Source organism: Natator depressus, chromosome 19 (assembly GCF_965152275.1).
Source record: "Natator depressus isolate rNatDep1 chromosome 19, rNatDep2.hap1, whole genome shotgun sequence".
NCBI classification, from domain to species: Eukaryota; Metazoa; Chordata; order Testudines; family Cheloniidae; genus Natator; species Natator depressus.
Window position 1 is genome coordinate 12,137,030 of NC_134252.1, and position 25,093 is coordinate 12,162,122.

Below are 25,093 nucleotides of genomic sequence, written 5' to 3' on the forward strand. Positions count from 1 at the left end.
GCACAGCATGGGGAGGAGGTGACCAGCCCTCTGTGGAGAAAGAAGTGGTTCGGGACTATTTAGAAAAGCTGGACGAGCACAAGTCCATGGGGCCGGATGCGCTGCATCCGAGAGTGCTAAAGGAGTTGGCGGATGTGATTGCAGAGCCATTGGCCATTATCTTTGAAAACTCATGGCGATCGGGGGAAGTCCCGGACGACTGGAAAAAGGCTAATGTAGGGCCCATCTTTAAAAAAGGGAAGAAGGAGGATCCTGGGAACTACAGGCCAGTCAGCCTCACCTCAGTCCCTGGAAAAATCATGGAGCAGGTCCTCAAGGGATCAATTCTGAAGCACTTAGAGGAGAGGAAAGTGATCAGGAACAGTCAGCATGGATTCACCAAGGGCAAGTCATGCCTGACTAATCTAATTGCCTTTTATGACGAGATAACTGGCTCTGTGGATGAGGGGAAAGCAGTGGACGTGTTGTTCCTTGACTTCAGCAAAGCTTTTGACATGGTCTCCCACAGTATTCTTGCCAGCAAGTTAAAGAAGTATGGGCTGGATGAATGGACGATAAGGTGGATAGAAAGCTGGCTAGACTGTCGGGCTTAATGGGTCGTGATCAATAGCTCCATGTCTAGTTGGCAGCCGGTATCAAGTGGAGTGCCCCAAGGGTCGGTCCTGGGGCCGGTTTTGTTCAATATCTTCAAAAATGATCTGGAGGATGGTGTGGATTGCACCCTCAGCAAGTTTGCAGATGACACTAAACTGGGAGGAGAGGTAGATACGCTGGAGGGTAAGGATAGGATAGAGAGGGCCCTAGACAAATTAGAGGATTGGGCCAAAAGAAATCTGATGAGGTTCAACAAGGACAAGTGCAGAGTCCTGCACTTAGGATGGAAGAATCCCATGCACCGTTACAGACTAGGGATCGAATGGCTCGGCAGCAGTTCTGCGGAAAAGGACCTAGGGGTTACAGTGGACGAGAAGCTGGATATGAGTCAACAGTGTGCCCTTGTGGCCAAGAAGGCCAATGGCATTTTGGGATGTATAAGTAGGGGCATTGCCAGCAGATTGAGGGACGTGATCGTTCCCCTCTATTCGACATTGGTGAGGCCTCATCTGGAGTACTGTGTCCAGTTTTGGGCCCCACACTACAAGAAGGATGTGGAAAAATTGGAAAGAGTCCAGTGGAGGGCAACAAAAATGATTAGGGGACTGGAACACATGACTTATGAGGAGAGGCTGAGGGAACTGGGATTGTTTAGTCTGCAGAAGAGAAAAATGAGGGGGGATTTGATAGCTGATTCAACTACCTGAAAAGGGGTTCCAAAGAAGATGGATCTAGACTGTTCTCAGTGGTAGCGGATGACAGAACGAGGAGTAGTGGTCTCAAGTTGCAGTGGGGGAGGTTTAGGTTGGATATTAGGTAAAACTTTTTCACTAGGAGGGTGGTGAAACACTGGAATGCGTTACCTAGGGAGGTGGTGGAATCTCCTTCCTTAAAAGTTTTTAAGGTCAGGCTTGACAAAGCCCTGGCTGGGATGATTTAGTTGGGGATTGGTCCTGCTTTGAGCAGGGGGTGGGACTAGATGACCTCCTGAGGTCCCTTTCAACCCTGATATTCTATGATTCTAATTCACACCCCCCTTGTGCACATACAATAGGATACAGACTTTAAAGATACCATCACCTGCTATTTCTTCCACAGGACCCCTGCCTCATTCGGGTTTTACCCTGGGGTTCTTCACCCTTCAAAAAGTCTGGGGGTGATGTAGTACCCCACTGCCCTCTCCTCCAAAGTGTGCGTGTATGGGGGAGGGGTGTGTTCCACTCATCCACCCACGTGAGACAGGGATGTACCCTCCCTCTCCCCCCCCCCCCCCCCAAAAATAAAGCTTTAGGAAACACAGTGCAGGGGCTATATTCCTGCATGCCATCCCCAAAACCAAATGTTGGGGGCATGTTCCCCATCCACCTGAAAGCATGTATTGCGGGGGCATTGTGTTTTTTCTGTCTATGCCCTTCTGAGAGCATGGGGGGAGGCATGTTTCCTAGTCATCTAAATGCGTGGGAGAGGGGAAAATGTGTTCTCCATTCCTCCTTCAAAAGTGTGGAGAATGCGGGGGAAACATGTCCCATGCTGTCCTCAAAAGCATGTAAGGTGTATGTTCTCCCTACTCTCCCAAAAGCAGCAGCGAAGGTAGGTGTATCCCCATTCCCTCCCCCTCCACAAAAGCAGCAGGAGGATTCCATTTTCCATACATACCCCTCTTCCAAAAGCACAAGTGAGGTTTTTCCCAACCCCCTCCTTCTGAAACAATTGTGTGAGATTTCCAGTCTACCACCCTCTGGAAACTTTGGGGAGAAGTCTTCCCCCCAGAAAATTCACAGGGACTGAATTCCATCCCAAAAGCATTCCCACCTCTCCTTCCCCCAGGATGCCTTGACTGTTGCTGTTTCCCTGGATACAGGGACTGAACTGACACTCATAACTTGAAATCTGTCTGAAAAGTTGGTGAACGGAATTTGTCTTCAAAATGTTAAAGGGAAGAAAGACCACATGTTCCATGTTGTCCAAAACAGAGAGATTGCTTGCAGGGCCTGGTCACGTCACAGCCTAAAGAGCATAGGTATTTAGAGTTCCAAAGGGGGGAAAAGAAATCACTCACAAATTGTGCCATTTACGTTATGTCTGAATTGAAGGTCACTGTGGTTATTGGATTAGACCTCCTGATAGGGGTAAGAGCCTACACTGATATTGTTAATAACATCGTACAGTCAAGAAGTCAAGTGGTATGCTAGAATAGCCTGCAATCCCACCAGTTTGCCAGCTGGTAAACGAGGCCTCAGCTGCATACTTCTAATGCCTGCAACTTCTCCATGTGGGTATGGGGTGCTGGGGAAGAGACATAACATGTTAACACTGGTGAAATAAACATTAAATACATTAGCTGTGAAAGCTGCAATTGATTTAATCTTGGGTATAGTATGAGCCACTGTCTACGAGACTAGGACTATGAGCTTGTCCTGCAAACAGAGAGAGTGTACCATGCAGAATGTTCTTAGATAAAACAAAGCCATTTGCACCTTTCCCACAGAAGCATCTTATCACTTCTGAATAATGTAATGCTTTGTGGGCAGGCGGAAAAGAGAAAAAAAGAGCACCCTGGTTGGTTTTACAGGGCAATGTATAAACTACAGAATGCAGTGTGTTTTAACATGAGCTGCCATTGATTTCTTGCTTTGAGTGAGATGAACGAAAAATAGAATTTAGTTTACTCATGCAGGCAGTCTGGTGTGTGTCAGGCTCCACCAAATGCTAATGAACCTGGGCTTTTTCTGTAGATGTCTGAAAAAATTGTCCCTGTTACTAAGACTACATTTAACTTGGGTTCCAACTGACCAATGGACACCAGGCCACTGGAAGTTTCTCAACACTGCATTAAAGGCCCCCGTGTGCTCCAGACGCAGTGACAGATTGCTAAAGAAAAGGCTGGAAGCTGGAGAAGACAGAAGAGAAAATGAATGAGGACGAAGAGAAAAGATGCTGCAGATAAAGGGCTAACGACTCTTCAGAAGGCTGGGGTGTATAATCCAACATCTCCGCACACACAAAAAATGCTGGGGAAGATTGCCCTGAGACTACCGCCACTGCCCCCCTCCACTTCCAAAAAACGTCCGTCTGGGGTTCAAGATTGTCCTCTCCCACCCCAAAAAGCAGGGGTGCAAGGATTGCCCACTTTTCCCGCTCCCCCCTGAGGCTATGGCGGGGAACCTGCCTCTGCTCACTACTCCCTTGCCGAGACCTGGGACACCCCCTCCCACTCCGTGAGGACATGGCAGAGAATCAACTTTTTTCTCTCTGCCCTTCCCCCTTGCCCGAGGCAGTGAATCTGTTCTTTTGTCCAGTGCCCAGGTACCGTGGCTCTCAACCTTTCCAGACTATTGTACCCCTTTCTCAGGAGTCTGATTTCAGCCCTGCTGCCTGAGCCCGAAGCTGAAGCCGGAGCCCCATCGCCCAGGGCTGAAGCATGTAGCTTAGCTGCATGGGGCCCCAGCCAGTTGTCCTGCTTTCCACCCCCTAACACCAACCCTGCACTTGTAACCCCTCTAAACCCGTCCCATGACCCCTTTCAGGGTGGCAAATCCCTGGTTGAGAAACACTGATATAGTATATAGAGCAGTATAAACAAGTCACTGTATGAAATTTTAGTTTGTACTGACTTCGCTAGTGCTTTTTACACAGCCAGTTGTAAACCTAGGCAAATATCTAGGTAAGTTGACATATTCCCTGGAAGAACTTTGCATGCCCCTGGTTGAGAACCACTGCCCAGGGACACCCACACACCCAACCAAATGTTGCCGTGGGGTATTGCCTCTTCTTCCTCTCCATTAGGGTGTGATCAGCCACTTACACTGGAGGAGGGAAGCAAAGGGAGGGATTGCCATCACACTCCCTTCTCTAGCCTCATTTCAGAGAGTTCTCTACCAGTAAATAACCTCAGCACAGCCCCTAGGCTCACAGCAGTTCCTCTTCTAGATATAGCTGCTATATCAAGCTCTATACAAATCAATTAACAGGTTTCTCGAGGAATCCTTGCTGGTTTATGTACCCACCACTTCCTCCAAAACATTTTCAGGCTTCCATACAAGTTCCCAAAATTGCTCTGCATCTAGATAGCTGTCCCCTCCCATCACTAGACATCTCAGGTAACTGTGCAGATGGCCAATGGAACAAACTGGACAGGGACAGTAAAGAAAAATGAGTCATTCTTGGCTTCTTTTCAACTACGTCAGCTATAGGAGTGCTGTGGATTTGATAAGGGCATGGTCAGTTAAAAATGATTGCAATGAGTGAAAGATACTACACTGCACCCGCCTGCCCTTCCTTCTTTAGAGAAAGGGTTTTTAAAGGGGTTCCCATGTCATTTTCCTTTATTCTCCATTCTCCTGCAAGCCCCCCACCCTTGCGACAGCTGACAGGGTACACTAGGAGGACAAGATATTAGGTCTGGTTTAGCCATCCATTAGGAAATATTAGACAGGATAGCAGCACTGATCAGCCTTACAACTGTCGCATGTATTGATGTTAATAAAATGGGTACATTTCAGGCGCAGCCTCAGGTCACCTGTAGCAAACAGATTAAACCAGGAGGGCTAAACTATGAAATCATAGTCCTGGAACATTTTTTTTTCTTCATGGTAGGGCAGGAGAGAACAAGGTATTCAGAACATTATTACTGCAGATTGTTATATGAACACTCAATCATAGAATCACAGAATATCAGGGTTGGAAGGGACCTCAGGAGGTCATCTAGTCCAACCCCCTGCTCAAAGCAGGACCAATCCCCAACTAAAGCATCGCTGCCAGGGCTTTGTCAAGCCTGACCTTAAAAACCTCAAAGGAAGGAGATTCAACCACCTCCCTAGGTAATGCATCCATCAAAAGCATTAAGCAACAGGCCTCTTTATGTCACTGCTAAAATTCCATTCTACTGAAGCGAAACCTCAGAAACAAAGGGAGACGGTCTTGCCATGTAACACTGCTGGTCAGTGACATCAGCAGAATAATGCACTCAGCTTCCTCCCACCTGTCCAACTGTACTAATCACAAAAGGTATCCTCACAGAACACTCAGATCCTTAAGCCCAATACAATCACAGCTCAAAACAATGTCAACTCAACTGGGCAAATAAAGATGATGGTGGGAGACCTATCTATATATATACACATGCAAAGAATGTAAAGATTCTATATTTCCCTTACTGTCACTCATTTAAAATGACACTGAATACATAAGTCACAGTTGCCCCATGAAACCATGTTTACTATTTCCATTGCACTTGATAAAAAACAGACTGATCTGTATTCTAATTATGGAAAGAGCCTTGTCATAACAGCAGGTTCGTTGAAGTACATAGCTTTTGCTGCAAATTTCTGCACCTACATGGATTGAGGGGCAATTAAATGCTTCTTAGTAGCAATTTTAGTTACCAAATGCTTTCTTGGTAGATGTTTATTACAAGTAGTTTGTCTGCTCCTATTTCACAAAGGACTTTATGGCACCAAAGCCTGAAAAGGGCTTTTAATATACTAGTCTGTACATAAGTGCCTTTTTTTCCCTGTCACACCTAACGCAACACAGTATTATCTTAAGTACATTGCTACCCCATCCAGCATATACAACAGCCAGTAGAAAACGGTCTTTCATGCGAGTAGCACCTTGGAAGTTGCGCAATGTATTTAATTACATTGCTCTGACCCATTTCTCATTCATGACTTTAAATTTTACAACATTCACTCAGATAGGACAGGAAAAGTAAAGCTTAGAATCTTAATGGACCATCAAGGCCTGTCCACATCAATAGGACTGTAGTAGATGGAACTACGTCTAAATGAGATTGCTGTTAGCAACATTGTAAGTTGTTTCTCTGACCAGTGGGGGAGAAATTCTTCACACATACATCAAGACCCAGGCAAGCAAAACTGTGCTAATGGCTAGCTAGAGAGCATTAGCCTATGATAGTTTAATACTACTACTCATCCTCTCCACCTCCCAAAAAACCCTCCCTGTCCAGATTGCTCAAGATCACCATGCTAGAAGCCTGGTAGCTCTATATTGGTGTATAGATAAAGCATAGCAAAAGCCTTTGTCTGCATATTTTTCCCTGCGATCTACAGCCACCTTACCCATTCAATGTTGAGGTGTTGAGACGTTTGAGTGGTGATTGATGGTGATTTTTTAAAGAACATATTTACTGAAAGTAGTTTTGTGTGAGTATAAGACAATTCAATGGGTAGCAAAACAGAGAGAAGAGCAGGAACCAAAATGCAAAGGATAATTTTACTTAAAAGACCAATTTTTTTTTTATTGTACATTGGAGAAGAGTCTTTCCCCTGTGCCATCTTGTTTAAAGTTTATAAATTACAATTCCCCAAGAAGTATTAAGAGTTCATTTCAAGACCAAAGGAATAAAACTGTTGCAGTTCTAATTTTCACCATGAATAAAAGCTACCATGCTCCTCCTCCGATACTCATTGTGTACAGGAAATGCCACAGTCCCCCTGTACTTTGAGTCAGAGACCTGGGTGGAAGAGTGGCCATCCCTTCACTACTGCAGGTTCCAGGTGCAGCGTAGGAGTCTGGTGCCTGCTGGCTTGTCGTGTAGAGACAGAGCCTCAGCAATGAGGCTATAACATGGCTGGAATCTCTGAAGAGACAGTGTCCAAAGGCTGCCAGTGACAGTCCATCAAGGCATCATAGAGTTCTTCACTCTGTTCCATAAACTGTTTGTTTGCTTCAGTCACGTCCATCTGAGGCATTGGATCTAAAAGAGGAAAGAAACAAGGCATCAATGGGTCACATACAAATTGTGATTACATATAACTAACATGAATTGTATTGAAACAAATGCAGAGGCTCACAATACATTCCTGGCACTTGCAAGAGAACTTTCGACCTGAGCATCTGAAAGTGCTTCACAGTCAGAGACTTTAAGGACAGAAGAAACCGTCATGATCATTTGGTCTGACCTCCCTCACATCGCAGACCACAGAACATCACCCACCCACTCACTCCTGTAATAGACCCATAACTTCTGGCTGAGTTACTGAAGTCCTCAAATTTTGATTTAAAGACAAAATTACAGAGAATCCACCATTTACTCTAGTGCAAACCAGAAAGTGACCCATGCCCCATGCTGCTGCTGCTGAAGGCAAAAACCGCCCAGGGTCTCTGCCAATCTGACCTTGGGAAAGTTCCTTCCTGACCCCAAATATGATGATCAGTTAGACCCTGAGCATGTGGGTGAGACCCACCAGCCAGAAACCGGGGAAAGAATTCTCCGTAGTAACTCAGAATCCTCCCATCTAGTGTCCCGTCTCCGGCCGTTGGAGGTATTTGCTAATAGCTGTTGTGGATGGGCCATATGCCATTGCAAACAACCTCATTATACCATCCCCTCCATAAACAAGTCTTGAAACAAGTCAGTTTTTTGTCCCCCACTACTCTCCTTTGAAAGCTGTTCCAGAACTTCACTTTTCTGATGGTTAGAAGCTTTAGTCTAATTTCAAGCCTAAACTTGTTGATGGCCAGTTTATATCCATTTGTTCTTGTGCCAACACTGGCCCTTAAACTTGAATAACCCTTCTCCCTCCCTGCTGTTTATCTCGCTGATGTATTTAGAGAGAACAACCATATCTCCCCTCAGCCTTTGTTTTGTTAGGCTGAACAAGCCAAATCCTCAAGTCTCCTCTTGTAAGGTAGGTTCTCCATTCCTCTGATCAGTCAAGTAGCACTTCTCTGCACATGTTCCAGTTTGAATTCATGGGAGACCAGAATTGCACACAGCATTCCAGAAGAGGTCTCACAGGGGCTTTGTATACTGGTAATAACACTTCATTGTCTCTACTGGAAATATCTCACCTGATGCATCCTAGGATTGCATTAGCCTTTTTCATGGCTGCATCACATTGGCGGCTCATAGTCACCCTGTGATCAGCTAATATACCTAAATCTTTCTCTGCCTCTGAGGAACTCCACTAGTAACCTCCTTCCAGTATGACAGTTCACCTTTCAGCATGACAGACTGTAGTCTCCCCTTTAACCAGTTCCTTACCCACCTTTTGATTCTTGGATTAATCCCCATCTTCTCTAATTTAACTAATAATTTACCAGATGGAACTGTATCACACTCTTTACTGAAATCCAGACAGAATAGATCTACTGCATTTCCTTTGTCTAGAAAATCAGTTATCTTCTCAAAGAAAGAGATCAGGCTGGTCTGGCGCAATCTACCTTTTGTAAAACCATGTGGTATTTTATCCCAATTACCACATACCTCTAGGTCCTTAACTACTCTCTCTTCCAAAATTTGTTCTAAGACCTTGCATAAAACTGCAGTCAAACTAATTGGCCTGTAGTTTTCTGGATCACTTCCCCCCATCCCTTCTTAATATAGATACCATATTTGCAATTCTTCAGTCACAGGGCATCATCCCCGAGTTTAGAGTAATTAAAAATCCTTGCTATTGGGCTTGCAATTTAATGTGCCAGTTCGTTTTATGGTTCTTGGATGCAGATTATCCAGGCCCCCCAATTTGGTCCCATTAAGCTGTTTGAATTTGGCTTCCATCTCAGATATGGTAATTTCTACTTCCATATCCTCATTCCCATTAGTCACCCTGCCACTGTTCCCAAGATCCTCATTAATCTTATTAAAAACTGAGCCAAAGTACTCATTTAGGTGTTGGGCCATATCTTTAACCTCTGCCCCATTTGCAGTGTTCAGCAGTCCCACTTCTCTCCTTGTTTTCTTTTTTATTTATATGACTAAAGAACCTTTTACTATTGGTTTTAATTTCCTTTGCAAGGTCCAGCTCTGATTGGCTTTTGGCAGTTCTCACTTTTTCCTCTACACTTTCTGACCTCCAAGAGGTAGCTTTCCTTGCTGATCCGCCCCTTCTTCCATTCCTTGTAGACTTTCTGCTTTCTCTTAATAACCTGCTTGAGATGCTTGTTCATTCAGTTTAGTCAGCAACCCCTCCCTACAAATTTTTCCCCTTGCTTGGGATGCAGGCTCTAGATAGTTTCTGCAACCTTGACTTAAAGTAATTCTAAGCCTCTTCCACATTCAGATTCTTGGCGTTCTTCAGTCCAGTCTACTTCCCTAATTCATTCCTTTAATTTTTTTAAAGTTGCCCTTTTGAAATCAAGAACCCTAGCTGCAGACTTATTTTTGTTTATCCTTGCATTTAGATTAAACTGAATTGTTTCATGATTAAGGTTACAATTTAATCATGGGTATTTTTAGTAAAAGTCATGGACAAGAAACAAAAAAACACAGCCTGTGACCTGTCCATGACTTATACCATAAATACTCCTGATTGAATCTTGGGGGGGGGGAAGGGACGTTGCAGGGGGATGGGAGCCCATGGCACCAGTGGGGTGGGGGGAAGTCTTGGGGGCCCACTGCCGCTCCGGCCACTGCTGGAGGGGGAGCCCCGGGGGGCCAGCGGCTGCTCCGGCAGCCTTGGGACTGCTGCTCAGGCGGTCCCTGGGACCAGTTGCATGGGCCACTGCTCAGGCTGTCTCCAGGGCCAGCTGCCTAGAGCCGCCAGAGCAGCAGTAGGTGTGGCTGGCCCTGGGGCCAGGGCTGCTCCAGCACTGGCTAGTACGGCTGGCTGCAGAGCCGCTCCAGCAGTGGCCAGTGTGGCTGTCCCCAGGGCCAGCTGCTCGGTCGGCTCTGGGGTCAGCCACACTGGCCACTGCAGAAGTCACAGAATCTGTGACCTCCATGACAAATACGGAGCCCTATTCATGATCACTCAAACCAACGTTGTCATCTACCTGTTCTTCTATGAGGTCTTCGCTGCTTACCAAAAATAAAGCTAAAATGGCATCACTTCTTGTTGGTTCGTGACTATTTGGTAAAGAAATCTGTCAGTTATCACATCCAGGAATATCTGGTCCCTATGATTATTAGTAGTACTTGTCCTCCAATCGATATCTGGGAAATTAAAGTCTCCTAAAATCACACAATTCCCAGTAGTATTTATTTCATTAAATTCATCATGAATTGAGTAAGTGTCACAACACCCCTGTGAGGTAGGTATGAATAGGGTCTGTATTTTACATTTGGAGAAAATGTTTGTAAAGCACTTTGAAATTGAATAGCAAAGCATAATGTGCTGACATTCTATTACTACAAAAAATATAAACTTTAAAGGGACCTGTGAGGTTGAGTTAGGCTTGTACTTGGATTGTTAAAACAAATTTGCAAAAAAACAATTTAAAAAATCCCAGAAATATTTCCACTCTAAAAACCCAACTGAAAAACACAAAACATTTTTGTTTGGATTTAATATTCCCCTGTCACATTTGCAACCCAAAGATTATATTATCAGGTTAGCACAAGCACCAGGCAAGTGCATGAGTCAGAGTATGAAGTGAAACTGACTGGTCCATTGAAATGCAAAAAAAGAAAAAACAGACCACAGAAGTGTAAAAATTAGATTAAAATGCAGCATTATTACAATCAGATCAGACATGAACAGATCATGTGAGGAATATTTAAAAATATTATTAGATAAGATATTTTTGGGTTTTATATAAAATTCAGCATCTAAATACAGGGCAAGTTTAGTCAGCAAGAAAAACCCCCACAACAGAGGTACTCCAATTGGTGCTTTGCTGTATCAATATCAGAGGAGAGGAATTATCTTATATTATGAAATATTTTTAGAAACAAAGAGGGCTTTCCAGTTAAGTGATGTCATACTCATATAGACCCTTGTAAAGACTCTGGCTGTTTGACTTTTTTTTTTTTATGTAGCAATTTAAGAGAGAGAGAGAGACACCCTACACGTTGCATACTCAGCTCATGCCTATTAGCGTGAACACTGCACAAAAATTGTTGCTGCTTCCTGATTAAATATAAAAGGACAGTGATAACGGGAACAAACAGAATACACAACTGGGATGGTTTTATAACAGAGAAGATTTATTAAAGGAAGGACAACAACTTGTGATTTGCACAGGATTTAAGTTCATATTTTCAAGGGTGGAAGGGTATAAGCACTAGTCCATACAATCCTCTCAATGCTAGCAAAGACAATTAGTCTGTGCCCTGGCAAGGCTCAAGACTGGAATAGTAAGATTGGAATAAGGGTGCAGAGTAAGGGACTTCATAGGGAAGTCTGCGCAGTACCTGCCCACACTACGGATCTGAAACTTTCATGAACCTCAAATTTATTCAAAAATACAGATGTTAAATGCCAATCCATGAAAACGCTGTATCAATATAATGAAAACAGCCAGTTGCAACGTAGATTTAAAATAAAGACACATACCTTCCAATGCATCCTCACCAACTTCTTCATATGTCTGCAAGGGCAACAAAAATATCTTCAGGGCAACAAATATGTAACTGCGTCTGAAAACATCACCTGCTTATTACTGCTGCCACACACTGGGACGTTCACACAGGGGCTGATTAAGGCAGAATCCGTAGTACCCAAGCCCTGGGGTCCAGCCCTAGTAAGCTCTGAGATTCTGTGTAGGTCTAAAAGATGCAGCCCTTCCTGGAATCCTTGCAGTACGGCACGCTGAGGCCTTGCCCCTGGCACACCCCATACACCAGGGCTTGTGGTGGGATCCTTGAAAGGTAGACTTATGGCTGTCATCCACAGTGCCTATACCAGGGATATCCTTCCCCCAGCCACAACTGGGGCTTTAAGTGTCCCTTTATACAGCTCTGACCCCTTTACCCAGCATAAAGGTAAAGCAGCAGGCCACAATACCAGTCAGCTGTTTGCTAGGTGGCTCTGCTTCCTTATGCGGCAGGAAGATCAAGGACCCAGGAAAACAGGTGTCCTTCTCCTGGTTGTAAAATGCTTTGGGATCTTTTGTGATGAGAGATTATTAAAATATAAACAATTAGTGCCATGTCCCTACCTGCATGGTGCTCTGTGTGTATCCATACTGTGGATAGCTGTAGCTATAACTGCCTGTGTTCTGGTCATATCCCCACTGGGCATAGTAGTTCTGATATTGTTGGTAATACTGGTTATAATTATAGTTGTACATCTGATTGTACTCCACCGTCTTCACACGGTTACTTAAAAAAAATAAAAAGAAAGACGTTACAAACAATGAAGACTATTTAAGGGAAAAAAACAGATGAGTGACATGATTTGATCTACATCATCTTCCAATACTGTGAACCTCAGGTGTACCTTTTGTTGGTGATGTTTTGTTTTGTTTGTTTTTCCATCCTCATACATTTGTAGGAGGGACTGGTTGGTTTTCCATCCCCACTCCTGCCCCCACTATTATTTTAATTATTAGAACACTTTGCTTTCTTACTACTGAATTAACGTAGCACAATTTTAGAGAGTAGGAGAGGGAACAGCTGAGAATTGTGAGCATCAGGTCTGGAATACTAGTCACTGGAACCCAGGATTCAAATCACTGCAGGGAGGATTCATCCCTTCATCCATCTGACAAAGTAGAGATACACTGACTACTGTGTAGCATACTGCAGGAGGCTAGGGGGTGGTTTTGGGTTTTAAAAACAGGGGCTCCTTTTTCTGTATGTGGGTGCTGAAGACCCCTGAGAGCTTTGCAAAAGAACAGTAGTATACCCCAGTCTGTGACAAAACTTCCCCTCACTACTAGTGTGTAGCAGGTTGTGTGATGAACGGTTACCTCCTTCCTCTCAGAGGTGGGTGCAGTTCCGTGCTGTGATATGGATACCGTTTATGAAGTACTTTGGATTGAAAAGGACCATAGAAATGAAAAATGTTAGTTTTCAAATGGTCTGTGAATATGCCAAATTCTCGTTGCTTGCCATACAATGGGAATGCTTTCAGGGTATGGGCTTCTGATTAATATGGTTTGAAATAAATGAGGGGGCAGAAAGGAGAGAGGACAAATATCCCTTAAAAATGAAAACATTATTTCACATATGAGAATACCCTTAATTAAGAAATTAAAGAGCGATAGAGTAAAGAGCAAACAAAATCTTAACACTATAGGACAACCTCGTTCCCTGGTCCCACCCAAGAGTTTTGGGGACACTGAAAAATTGACTGGGGGGGCAATTATTTATTATCTGTATTACCATAATGCCTAGGAGCCTTAATCATGAACCAGGATCCCATTGTGCTAAGCGCTGTACAAACACAGTACAAAGATGGTCCCTACCTCAAAGAGTTTAATACCTACTGAACATTGCTATGGGATTACCAAAGAGACCACACTTTGGTTACCTAGAAGTCAAATGAGCACGGTTAGACTATTTCCTATTTGAATGTAAAGGGACATTGCTAGGTCAAAAAATTGTATTTAAAAAAGAAACAAACCTGAATTTCTTACTGAAGTACATGATTAAATCAGAGTTTTAAAAATGTAATGTTTAGTCTTGGTTTAATTTTTGCACTTAGGCTGGACAAATAAATTCGGCTGGTCATTTTAAATCAGATTAACCTTTATTTTCAATGTTTCTGGTGAATGTCATTTTTGGAGTGGGGGATTCTCATACGTTAGTATAATGCGGCTATGTGATACACTTAAAGGCATTCCCTTGTTTGTTCTGTGATTTTATTGTGTGGGATAGGCACTGAAAGCACTGGATGGGTGCCTAAATAAAAAATCATAAATTTTGGCTTGATAGATCTGTAGGGGAATGTTTAAATATAAACCACACACTTTTCAAAGAGTAAAAATACCAGCTCTCTCTATTCATATTAAGTTTAAGACATATTCTTCTGAAATGCAGACTATAAATTTTAGGCCTAAACTTTCTGACAGTGTCTTCCTATGTGTTGATATGCAGCAAAAATCAAACAGGTATGAAAAGCTCAGTTCTCTTTATTGTATATGATTTTCACCACTATAAGACATAGCAATAAAAAAGTCAAACAGTCCAAATCAATGTTTAATGAACTTCAGTACAGTAACTCCAGTTTCAACATTCACATAATTCATTTTAACTGAAATTGATCTTTACATTTGATTTTAAGAACAGATTTTAAACTAAGTATTTACAAAATCAGAAAGTCTTATGCAATTTAAACTACAGAGATTTTGCTCCGTCATCAGCTGCTAAATATGAATATGAACTGAGAACGGGAAAGAGAATTATTACAAAACACGCATCTATTCCCATACTTACGCTTTTGGTATGGCCACACTCAAGCGTACGGGTTTAGAGCCCAATCCCACAGCCCCTTGGCACTCTGTCAGGGCTCTTTTCTGTTCTAGCTCGTCCGTGAATTTCACAAACCCATAACCTCTGCAGAAAGACATGGAATGGTTTGTATCACACTAAAGCAAAAGGCATTCAATTTTCAGATGTTTCAGACAAACCCATATGGGTTTAGGAATACGCTATAGCTAATAAAACATGGACTTGGGAGAATACTTTGCTAGTGAAATGTCAACACAAAAGTGAAAGTCTGTCCATGGTTTTTTTTAGCAGGGATTAAATGATTCCCTATTCCAGTGACTTTCTATTATTTGCAGTGTTTGAAGTATTTCATGTCCTAACAATTGCTGTATTTTCAAAGGCATCAGAATAATATACATCTTGTACCAGTGGAAGTGGATTTTTGGGGACCTTTGTGGAACTGCATGAAATGTGTTGGAGCTAAAAGCTTGGACGGGGGTGTGGTGCAAGGGAGAAGATGAAAGGTAGGCACCGCTCACAGTTCTTAGGCACCTGTATAGACATTGTGAAGAAGGCCCAGGCTTTTGATCTGTGTGACCTCCAGCTGTGGAGATGAAGGGAAGAGGGAGAAGAAAGAATCAGACCAGAAGTTTCTTCCCCATATGGCAGCAGTATTGGAAAGGGGGAATCAAAGCCAGCCTGTATAGCCTCTCAGGCAGTGCAGAGCTAATAAGCAGCCACGGGCATCACTTGTGTCTCAAACTGGTCCCAATGTGATGCAAAGAGTTTGCTTTTCTACAAGGTGAATTAAGACAGACTTCCCAGTCCAAGCCCATCTACACTCGGGAACTTTTCTACAAAGTTTCTTGTTGTTGCTAACACCTGCGCTGCTCTGCCAGCATTAGCAACACTGAACATATTAATAATATCTGCTCTGGGCAGCCTCACTTGAACAACAGTGGCACACAGCCAGCTGCCCTTCAACACAAGGGCTTCCAATGTCACTAAGACCAGTAGAGCTGAACCAGAATTGGCAACAGCAGAAAACGTTTAGAACATTTTCCTAGCTTTAGAGTGGGATCTAGAGGCTGTCGTGAGTCAGAGGTAATTCAGCAGCACACAACTGAGTAGTGCCAGCTTGCCAGGGTGGGCTGGGCTGCCTCAATGGACGCAGCAGAAAGATCAAGAACTTAGGAGTGAGAGGAAAAGAGAGTCTACCCAGGTGGAGAGCGGATGTTGGAAGGGAAAGAAAGCCTGGACTAGTTAATTAAGCCAGAGCAAATGCCTCAGCAGACACAGTTATAACCCGTTTTCAACAGGTATCGGTTTAGTTTGCTCCCGCAATGGTACAGGGGCAAACTAAACCAGTGTAAGTCACATTTAAAATCGATGTAAGTGTCCACACACAAAGTTGAACTGATCGATTAAAATCAGGTTTTTTTAAAAAATGACATCTTTAATATAAAACCACTGCAATTCTGGGTGTTGTTCAGGCTCTTGTTGAAGAAGGTGGGGAGGTTTTACAGCTTAAAAGAATCTGACCAGAGCACTCTTCCCCAGACATAAAACCAGGACACTCACTTTGCCTCAATGACATGTTCTGTTTTTAAATTTGAGTGCTGAGCAAAGAACCCTTTTATTGAGAAGATACAACAGAAAAGAAAATGGTGCATTTAGGATGCCTATTTAATCATATTAAGAGGGCAGACTTCAGATTTCTGGTTTAGGTTGGGTCATTTCCAGAATCTGAAAATGAGGGTTAAGCTACAGCATATTTAGACAGTGAATCACAGTTTTGTTTGGTATCTGGCTCCTATAGCATCTAAAACATCCAAAACTATCCAAGAGTCAAATTCGCATTGAAAGTCAAAGGGGACTGGTGTTCATAAATCACTTAGTGCTTCTGAAAACCTCCTAACAGGCAATAAAACATTTTTAATAAAAATACACACAGATCTAATACAGAGTAGCAAAAGTATGGTATTGTGAATAGCAGAAACCAGACATACTGAATATTTAATATAGAAAATTCAGTCTTGTGATCTGGTTGGTTAAGTCTTAAGCAAAACTAATACAACTACTCCTTTTCCCTCACTGCCTGTGGAAAGAGGCAAAGTCTATGAGTTTAGAGATGGCCTATTTTATTCAAAAGATCTCACAATACATGAAGCAAGAGAGAGGAAGGCATAAGGTAAACTTACTTGGAAACTCCAGTCGGGTCCAAAACAACTTTGCCACCTCTACATGACGGATAAACTTTAACAAAAAACTCATATAACATGCCATCGTCCACATCGGGGGTCAGATCTCCCACAAAGAGTGAGTATTCTGGACTAAAGGAGTCAATAAAGAGTACATTTTATGAATAGCAATAAAACAAATAGTGTGGTATTAACAAGAGCAGAAAACTATCCAAAACATCTGGTTATTAAGTGGCATGAGTTAAAGGGACTATGGAGATACCAATATAATTTTTAAAAGCCTTTACCTACGCTACTGGTAATTTAGATAATAAACATTAAAAAAGTTTCCCCTGCTTATGCTGTTTGTATTTTCCTGTTCAGTTGGAGCAGCAAAACCAGGTGGCTCCTCCATTTCACCTTTTCCGCATACACTAGTTCATGGCACTGTGTTTGTGTTTCCAACACGGCAAGAGAACATTTATACCCCCAAAGAAATAAAAAGAAAATTCAGTGAAAATAGGTTTAATTTCTCTTCATATTCGGTACTGTAAAACCATTTTTAAAAAACAAATTTGTGGTTTAATTCCTTCAAAATAACATTCCGCACATGTACTGCTTTAGATTTTCAAACCATCGTTACCCACTTGTGGGTAATAGCTCATTCGTAGATTTGCTAGTTTCCAATTTACTGACCTTTAGTTGTAATCTATCAATTATAGGTGCTGATGCTGCAAACGTTTAAGCACACATGTAGTACAACTGAACTCAGTAAGACTACTTGTGCTTAAAGTTAAGTACATATATCTGTGCTTGCAGGACTGGGGCCATGCTTTGACTCTTGGAATTCTTAAACAATATGGAACAGCATAAATTCCTGGAGATAAAAGACACCTTTCATTCCTTCCCATCCTCCCACATGGATAGATGTCAGGTTTGGAATAAGTATAATTTAAAAATTCTTTATAAAAGAATTTTTGTTTTAGAAAGCCTACAAGTGCTTAAAACATAGGACAGAGTGAAGAGAGCAAGTTCTTCTTCTGACTGCCACAGACTTATAGCATGCCCTTGAGCAAGTCACTTAATCTCTCTGTGATTCAGGCTAGCCACCTGTAACATAAGGCTAATACCTACCGCATTGGGCGACTGCAAGAATTAATCACACAATTGTTGTTACAGTACAGACCCGTTTATACGCGAATCCGCTTAAAGCACGGTAGCGCCATGCCTCCCAGTGCTACCTGTTTAACACGTTGAGACTCGTTAACACGCGGTACAGGAACTCGCTGTGTAGTGCTACAGATTTGCTCACTAACATAGAAATCGACAGGAAGTGCGGCGTGGAAACGTGTTGTACGTTTTTACCGATACTGGTAAAGACGTATCACGCACGCTTAGTCATTGTCACGCTAGAGAGATATATAATACTGTAGTTATATAGTAATATATATACTACATTAGAAAATTTTAACCGTAGGTCTAATATAATGGCAGAGGGCAAGCATCAGTGTTCCTACACTGTAGAAGAAAAGCTAGCTGCAATAGATCAAGTAAATAGCGGAGAAACCCAGGCCAAAGTTTCAAAAGCTATTGGGATTGATGAATCTACTCTCCGAGGATGGCTAAAAAATGAATCTAAACTGAACGGCTTTGTACAAAATATTGATTCTGCCACAGGACTTAAGTGAAAACATGTGCGCTGTTCAGCAAAACCCACAATAGGCAAAGCCATGCGCTCGTGGTTTGCTCAGAAAGGCTGAAAGGAATGCTGCTAAGTGGGCCAATTCTTCAAGCCCAAGCGACAAAATTTGGAAATTTAACGGGGGATGAATCATTCCAAGCCAGCAAGGGGTTTATAAGTCGTTTAAAAAAGCCTCATGGCATAGCGCAGGTATCAATGATAAAAGATTTTAGTTTGGGTACGTTGCCAGAAATCATTACCGAGTGGCTGGAGATGGATGAAGGTTGCCCGACTTCAGAATTTCTGTCTGAGGAAGAAATACTAACGGGCTGCGAGGCTACATCAGACCGCGAAAGTGATGGCGAGAATTCTAATAACGCAGGCCTAAATGACAATGACGATGAGGATGTCGTTGAAAAGGTCAAAATTTTGCCCACAGAAGCCCTTAATACTGTAGAAACTGTTGTAAGATTTATGGAGGAGCAAAATGTGGAAAATATTAAAATTATTCGTCTGTGGCGAATGACAGACTTCATAAGAAAAAAAAAAATGCGAGCCAGAAAGAGCGAAAATAACGGTTTTTTTTCTAAGTGAATTACAGACACTTTTTTTCAGCATGGCCCTCTTAACCTGTGTTCCATTAACACGCGGTCACGACGGCTTGACTCCCGACATCCACGCGTAAACAGGTCTGTACTGTGTATGGCTGGAACCCCCTTTCTGACCCCATCTGTCAGCTTTGACCCTCACCTCTGAGTCCCTCCTCAAAATGCACTTCTTCAAAGAGGCTTATGAATGAGTCTAAAAATAAAAATGTAATCCCTAAGATGCAAATATCACTCACCTAAGCAACCATATTGTTGTCAACCTTGTACATATGTACCTCAATCCCTCCCTGTGTTGTTCTCAACTTCAGTTATGTGAATTCTTCTGGGCAGGCATTCTGTCTTTATTTTGCCAAGTGCTAGGCATATTTATGACATTATATAAACAATACAAACATATTTTTATTATGTGAAGCACTTTGAGGTGCATGGAAGTTGCTAAGGCAATGCACTGTATCATAAACCTCTCCACTGTGTTTAATTACACTTTAAAGCAGTCTCGTTTCTTAATTATTGGTTTGTTGCCTGGCACTGCCCGCCCCAAATGGCAATTAAGATTTAAATTTTATGCTTCTAGTTAAAATTCCCCTACTCTATATTGCTAGGAGCTGATCTGGTCCAGCAATACTGAATGTATGGATTTGCACTCTCTGAATACTCTTTTGCAAGGGAGCTCACAAACAAACAAGGACAATGTTTGAATACTAAACGCTTACCTGTTATCAGGCTGCTTTCCATATGTTGCGTAGTTCAGTTTAAATCGCTTTGACTGAAACAAGGATAAATAGAAACTGATAATATGTAAAACCATGTGGGTTCACTTTAGAACATTTTTATAATCATAATTAGAAAAAATAAAAGTGAGTTATAATACACTAATTTTAAACCATTTTCTTAATAATGGCAAGTGTTAAATGCTTAACACTGGCAGGTCTGTAGGCTAAAGCCTTAGAGGACAAGTCCTTAGCCAGTGTAAATTGACTTCAATGGAGCTATTACAATTTATACCAGTTGAGGATCTACCCCCAGGTCAGGATGTCTTGCCTGCTCACCCCAAGAGATTTTGGCTGCCTTTACTACAAAAGTATTCTAAAAGGTTAGCAGAAGACTGGGAGACACACCAGGGTCTTTCATTTTCACATCTCCAGAGAGAAGAAAAAACAAAAGTACCAACAATCACCATTAAATGAGACCTTCCACATTTTGGTATTTTTAATTAAAACATAGAATACAAATTTAGAGAAGTGTAATTTACAGGAATGTTAACCAAATAGAGTGTGACACACTGGAAACCAAATCTTCAATCATAACATTTCTAGATACTTTACTGATACTTTACTCTGTATTTTAGATTGCTTGTGTAGTTTTGATGAGCATTTCCTGTGTAGCTGGACTTGAGTAACTTTTGTTGCTAAGGCTCAAGAATGATGTGAGGCTTGAACTTCATGCTTCTCTTGGCAAACCAAAGTTACTCAAAACTCTGTGAAAGTTCAGCTCCATTTCAACCCACATAGATATTATAATCTGTGCAAAGTAATCTGCTAGTATTGTGCTGGTAACAGGTTCCAAACGGTAGCCTGCTTTTTCCTTCCTGTTGCCTGGTTTTTCTTTTGTCATGCTTTGACCACACTGCAAAGGATCAGAAATTCACAAAGCAAATATCTGCTGCTACCCAAATTTTATCCATCCATTCAACCTGAAATAGGCATATGTCTTAAAAATTAATGAAATCCTTCCAGAGAGTTTCCTATAAAGAATGTTAGTAACTGCACACCCATCAGCTCCTAAAGAAAAGAAGAACTCCCAATTTGCTGATTATTTTGATTATCTCAATTACTAAATTATTGTGGGATCCCTTTTCTCCATCCCTCCCTATTCCTGCTCCTCTACTAATTAATTTGGTTTACTTACTGGTGTGGCACCAGGAAGTGGTTTTCCATTGATTTTGTGTAAACACTTCTCTGCAGTAGCCAGATCTGCAAATTCTACAAAGCAGTAGCCTGCTGGAATTCTGAAGACAGGAGGGAGAGAGAGAGAGAGAGAGTTTTAAGATTACAAAAGTTTAGACTCCATCTGGGAAAAAGAGCAATACTTATGATTCTCTGAAGGATGCAGAGAGGGGGAGGAATTTCCTATAATCACCATTTTGAAATTAGAACATTTTCAAAATGTTAACTCAGCTTGCATAGAGGAGCGACTAAGCACAAATGATCTCCAATGAAGTGACAGCGCACAAGGCCATGGCAGCTGTATTCTCCAGTTACAGAGCCAACAAGGTGGAGGGGGAAGGGAGAAATAATAAATTTAGTACAAACCCCTCAAAAATCAAAGGTAATTATTTTTCTCCCCACGTTTGTCCTTTTTCATTTAATAAAATACAAATTTCTGATGCTCACTTTGTAATATGGCAACACCCTGTTAAACAGAAAGATCTGATGGCTATATTCCCGTATAACGTCTCTTTAAACAAAAGCCAACCATTGTAATGATTGTTTTGTTTCTGATATTGACATGGCAAGGATTTGTGAACTTGCTAAAACTTCCTAAATAAACAGATAAAAAAACAAATACAAACTTCCCTACTAGAGTCTAACAGTTTTAAATGTTTGCAAGCAAAGCTATGTAAGGCTGAGACTTTATTTTAATCTGCATCCACTAGTCTCATTCTAATCTTTGTAACGGAGATCAAAAGAGCCAAGCAAGACTGTGGCTAAACTATAAGTATTTTCTTTATGTTTCCCACCTTTGCTAGCACTAGTGTAGACTGGTCACTAGCACTGTAACTACCATATCACATTAGGCCTTCATCCTTTACTGTGTAGTGTGCTGGTGGGGTGGATTGCAGTGCCTGCCTGGCACCCACTATCTTTAGCGGTGCTCTATTTGGGCACAGAAGTCCATGCAAACACAATATAGGATTGATGCCTAACCCTATTCAAATACTGGCAGCACCCTCTTCCACTGTTCTTACCAGCGTAGCTGTATTGTAGGTAGCAATGGTGGGAAATGTAAAGGAGAACAATTCTAGCATAGACAAGGCCACAATGAGGCCTGTGGTTTGGAAAGGGATAATCTAAATGCAAGAATATATCATTAAAATGAACTGATAGTAAACATAAACGATTACCCTGTCAATCTATTTCGGATGATTTTTACACTTAGAACAAGTTCTCCCATGGTGGCAAAGGCTCTTGATACGAAGTTCTCATCCATGTATGGCTCCAGCTATAACGAGAAGGTTGAAGTTAGATTGGGGAGTTGGGGGGATAACACACAGTGTCACCCATACCAGTTAAACCTCCTGGACAAGCACTTTGCCTATACACTTAAAAAAAGCAGTAAGACCTGTTTAGAAGGGCCAGCATCACCAACAGCATGGGCCAAACGCCCACACCCATAAACCAGCAAGGGTGTACAGAGCCAGTCCCAACAAGATGGTCTGCAAAACGGACCCATTGCGGAACTAAGAGATGAAGCATTTAGGGAGACAGAGGCCTTTCGGAGAAGGAACAACCATAGGGAAGAGGTATTTAGGAATAAACCTCGCATAGGATGAGGCACTGTATGGGGGGTTAGAGGGATGACAGCATATCCAAGGAGAGTAAGAAGTGATACTATCTGTAGGTGTAATGGGGTAGAGGGTAGCACTATCTGGGGGGGTAATGGGGTGGGGGTGGCACTGCACTGGTGTGGAAGGTAGGGGTGAGCAGGGGTGGCACTGTATCTGTGGGGGTGGGAAATACAGAAGTTGCAATGTATGTGGAGGATATAGGGACTGCGGGATGAGGGTAGCGGTGCCACTGCACTGTGTGTGGGGGGATATAAGGTAGGGGGTGGCCCAGTGTCTGTGGGGCAATGGGGCAGGGTGCTGCATGCAGGGGAGGGGAGGGGAGGCTGGCACTGTCTGTGAACTAGAAGGGTAGGAGTGGCGCTGTATGTGTGGGGCAGATGTGGGGTGGCACTGCGTGTGTGCGGGGATACAGGGCTGGCAGGGCAGCATGTGGGGAGATATGGGGTGGCAGCATGAGGGTGTAATGGGCAAGACTGGCCCTGTGTCTGTGGGGGATATGGTGGTGGAGGGTGGCGCTGTGTCTGCAGGGAATATGGAGATGGGGGGGGCCTGTGTCTGTGGGGCAATGGGGCAGGGCTGGCGCGGTGTCTGTGGGGGATATGGAGGTGGGGGGCCCCTATGTCTGTGGGGTAATGGGGCAGGGCTGGCGCTGTGTCTGGGGGGCAATGGGGCAGGGCTGGCGCGATGTCTGTGGGGGATATGGAGGTGGGGGGCTGTGTCTGTGGGGCAATGGGGCAGGGCTGGTGCGGTGTCTGGGGGGATATGGAGGTGGGGGGCTGTGTCTGGGGGGCAGTGGGGCAGGGCTGGCGCGGTGTCTGGGGGGGATATGGAGGTGGGGGGCTGTGTCTGTGGGGGCAATGGGGCAGGGCTGGCGCGGTGTCTGGGGGGATATGGAGGTCGGGGGTTGTGTCTGTAGGGCAATGGGGCAGGGCTGGCCTGGTGTCTGAGGGAATATGGGGGTGGGGGGCTGTGTCTGAGGGGCAATGGGGCAGGGCACTTGGGGGGGATATGGAGGTGGGGGGCTGTGTCTGTGGGGCAGTGAGGCAGGGCTGGCGCTGTGTCTGAGGGGGGATATGGAGGTGGGGGGCTGTGTCTGTGGGGCAGGGCTGGAGCGGTGTCTGGGGGGATATGGAGGTGGGGGGCTGTGTCTGTGGGGCAGGGCTGGCGCGGTGTCTGAGGGGATATGGAGGTGGGGGGCTGTGTCTGGGGGGCAGGGCTGGCGCGGTGTCTGAGGGGATATGGAGGTGGGGGGCTGTGTCTGGGGGGCAGGGCTGGCGCTGTGTCTGGGGGGATATGGAGGTGGGGGGCTGTGTCTGGGGGGCAGGGCTGGCGCGGTGTCTGAGGGGATATGGAGGTGGGGGGCTGTGTCTGGGGGGCAGGGCTGGCGCGGTGGTTGAGGGGATAGGGAGGTGGGGGGCTGTGTCTGGGGGGCAGGGCTGGCGCTGTGTCTGGGGGGATATGGAGATGGGGGGCTGTGTCTGGGGGGCAGGGCTGGCGCGGTGTCTGGGGGGATATGGAGGTGGGGGGCTGTGTCTGGGGGGCAGGGCTGGCGCGGTGTCTGAGGGGATATGGAGGTGGGGGGCTGTGTCTGGGGGGCAGGGCTGGCGCGGTGTCTGAGGGGATATGGAGGTGGGGGGCTGTGTCTGGGGGGCAGGGCTGGCGCTGTGTCTGGGGGGATATGGAGATGGGGGGCTGTGTCTGGGGGGCAGGGCTGGTGCGGTGTCTGGGGGGATATGGAGGTGGGGGGCTGTGTCTGTGGGGCAGGGCTGGCGCGGTGTCTGGGGGGATTTGGAGGTGGGGGGCTGTGTCTGGGGGGCAGGGTGCCGCGGGCAGGGGAGGCCGGCGCTGTCTGGGAGCTGGCAGGGTGCCGGGGGCACGTGTGGGGCGGACGTGGGGCGGCCGCAGGGCAGCGTGTGGGTGATGGGCAGGGCGCGCGTGGCCGTGGGCGGGTGCCCGGGCCGCGCGTGGGGGCCGCACCCCTCCCCGGGCTCGCGGCGTCGGGCCCCCGGCCCCACCCCCGGCCCTGCCCGAGCCCCGCCCCCAGCGGCCCCGCGCCGCAGCCCGGCCGCCCCGCACTCACGTCCCCCATCCACAGGCTGGCGGCCATGCTGCTCCCGCAGGCCCCGGGCGGGCTCGGGGGGCCGCGGCTCCGGCTGCCCGCTCGGCCCCGCCGCCGCTTCCGCCGGCGCCGCCTCACGGTGTCTCCGGAGCCCGCTCCGGCCGCCGCGCTTCCCCGCCGCCTCCTCCTGCGGGGCCCGGGCGGGCAGAGAGCGGAGCCGCCGCCAGCCAGGGCCCCGAGCCGCCCACAGCGGGCCCTGCCGGTGGGAGGAGCAACGGCAGCGCGCGGGAATCCGGCCCGAGGGCCGGGGCAGATGGGGGTAGCTTGGGAGGTGGGGCAGGAGG

At 44.9% G+C, this 25,093-nt stretch overlaps 1 protein-coding gene and 1 non-coding gene across 3 annotated transcripts; both read right to left on the minus strand.

Moving 5' to 3' along the window:
- Positions 1-4,680: 4,680 nt before the first annotated feature.
- LOC141974768 (small nucleolar RNA SNORA16B/SNORA16A family) lies at positions 4,681-4,815 on the minus strand. The gene has a single exon (XR_012635810.1). It is a non-coding gene; the product is annotated as a small nucleolar RNA SNORA16B/SNORA16A family (small nucleolar RNA).
- Positions 4,816-6,858: 2,043 nt separating this feature from the next.
- On the minus strand, positions 6,859-24,864 carry TRNAU1AP (tRNA selenocysteine 1 associated protein 1). 2 transcript variants are annotated; one of them, XM_074934188.1, is made up of 9 exons: positions 24,771-24,864; positions 22,247-22,344; positions 21,031-21,130; positions 19,836-19,888; positions 16,855-16,986; positions 14,660-14,779; positions 12,439-12,601; positions 11,835-11,868; positions 6,859-7,312 (listed from the first exon to the last, which is right to left on the minus strand). In XM_074934188.1, the coding sequence occupies exons 1-9, from the start codon at positions 24,795-24,797 to the stop codon at positions 7,176-7,178; spliced, it is 864 nt and encodes a 287-aa protein (XP_074790289.1). In that variant the 5' UTR covers positions 24,798-24,864; the 3' UTR covers positions 6,859-7,175. The 2 variants fall into 2 exon arrangements, with proteins under 2 accessions (XP_074790289.1, XP_074790290.1); XM_074934189.1 differs by lacking the exon at positions 24,771-24,864 and adding an exon at positions 22,465-22,482.
- Positions 24,865-25,093: the final 229 nt, after the last annotated feature.

Excerpts from the sequence above, each read along its gene's own strand:
- TRNAU1AP (XM_074934188.1), bottom strand. The coding sequence starts at position 24,797 with ATGGCCGCCAGCCTGTGGATGGGGGAC. Across the intron at positions 21,131-22,246 it reads ATCCGAAATAGATTGACAGG|AATTCCAGCAGGCTACTGCT; the intron begins GTAATCGTTTAT and ends TCCTGTCTTCAG. Across the intron at positions 16,987-19,835 it reads GGAAAGCAGCCTGATAACAG|TCCAGAATACTCACTCTTTG; the intron begins GTAAGCGTTTAG and ends TGACTCCTTTAG.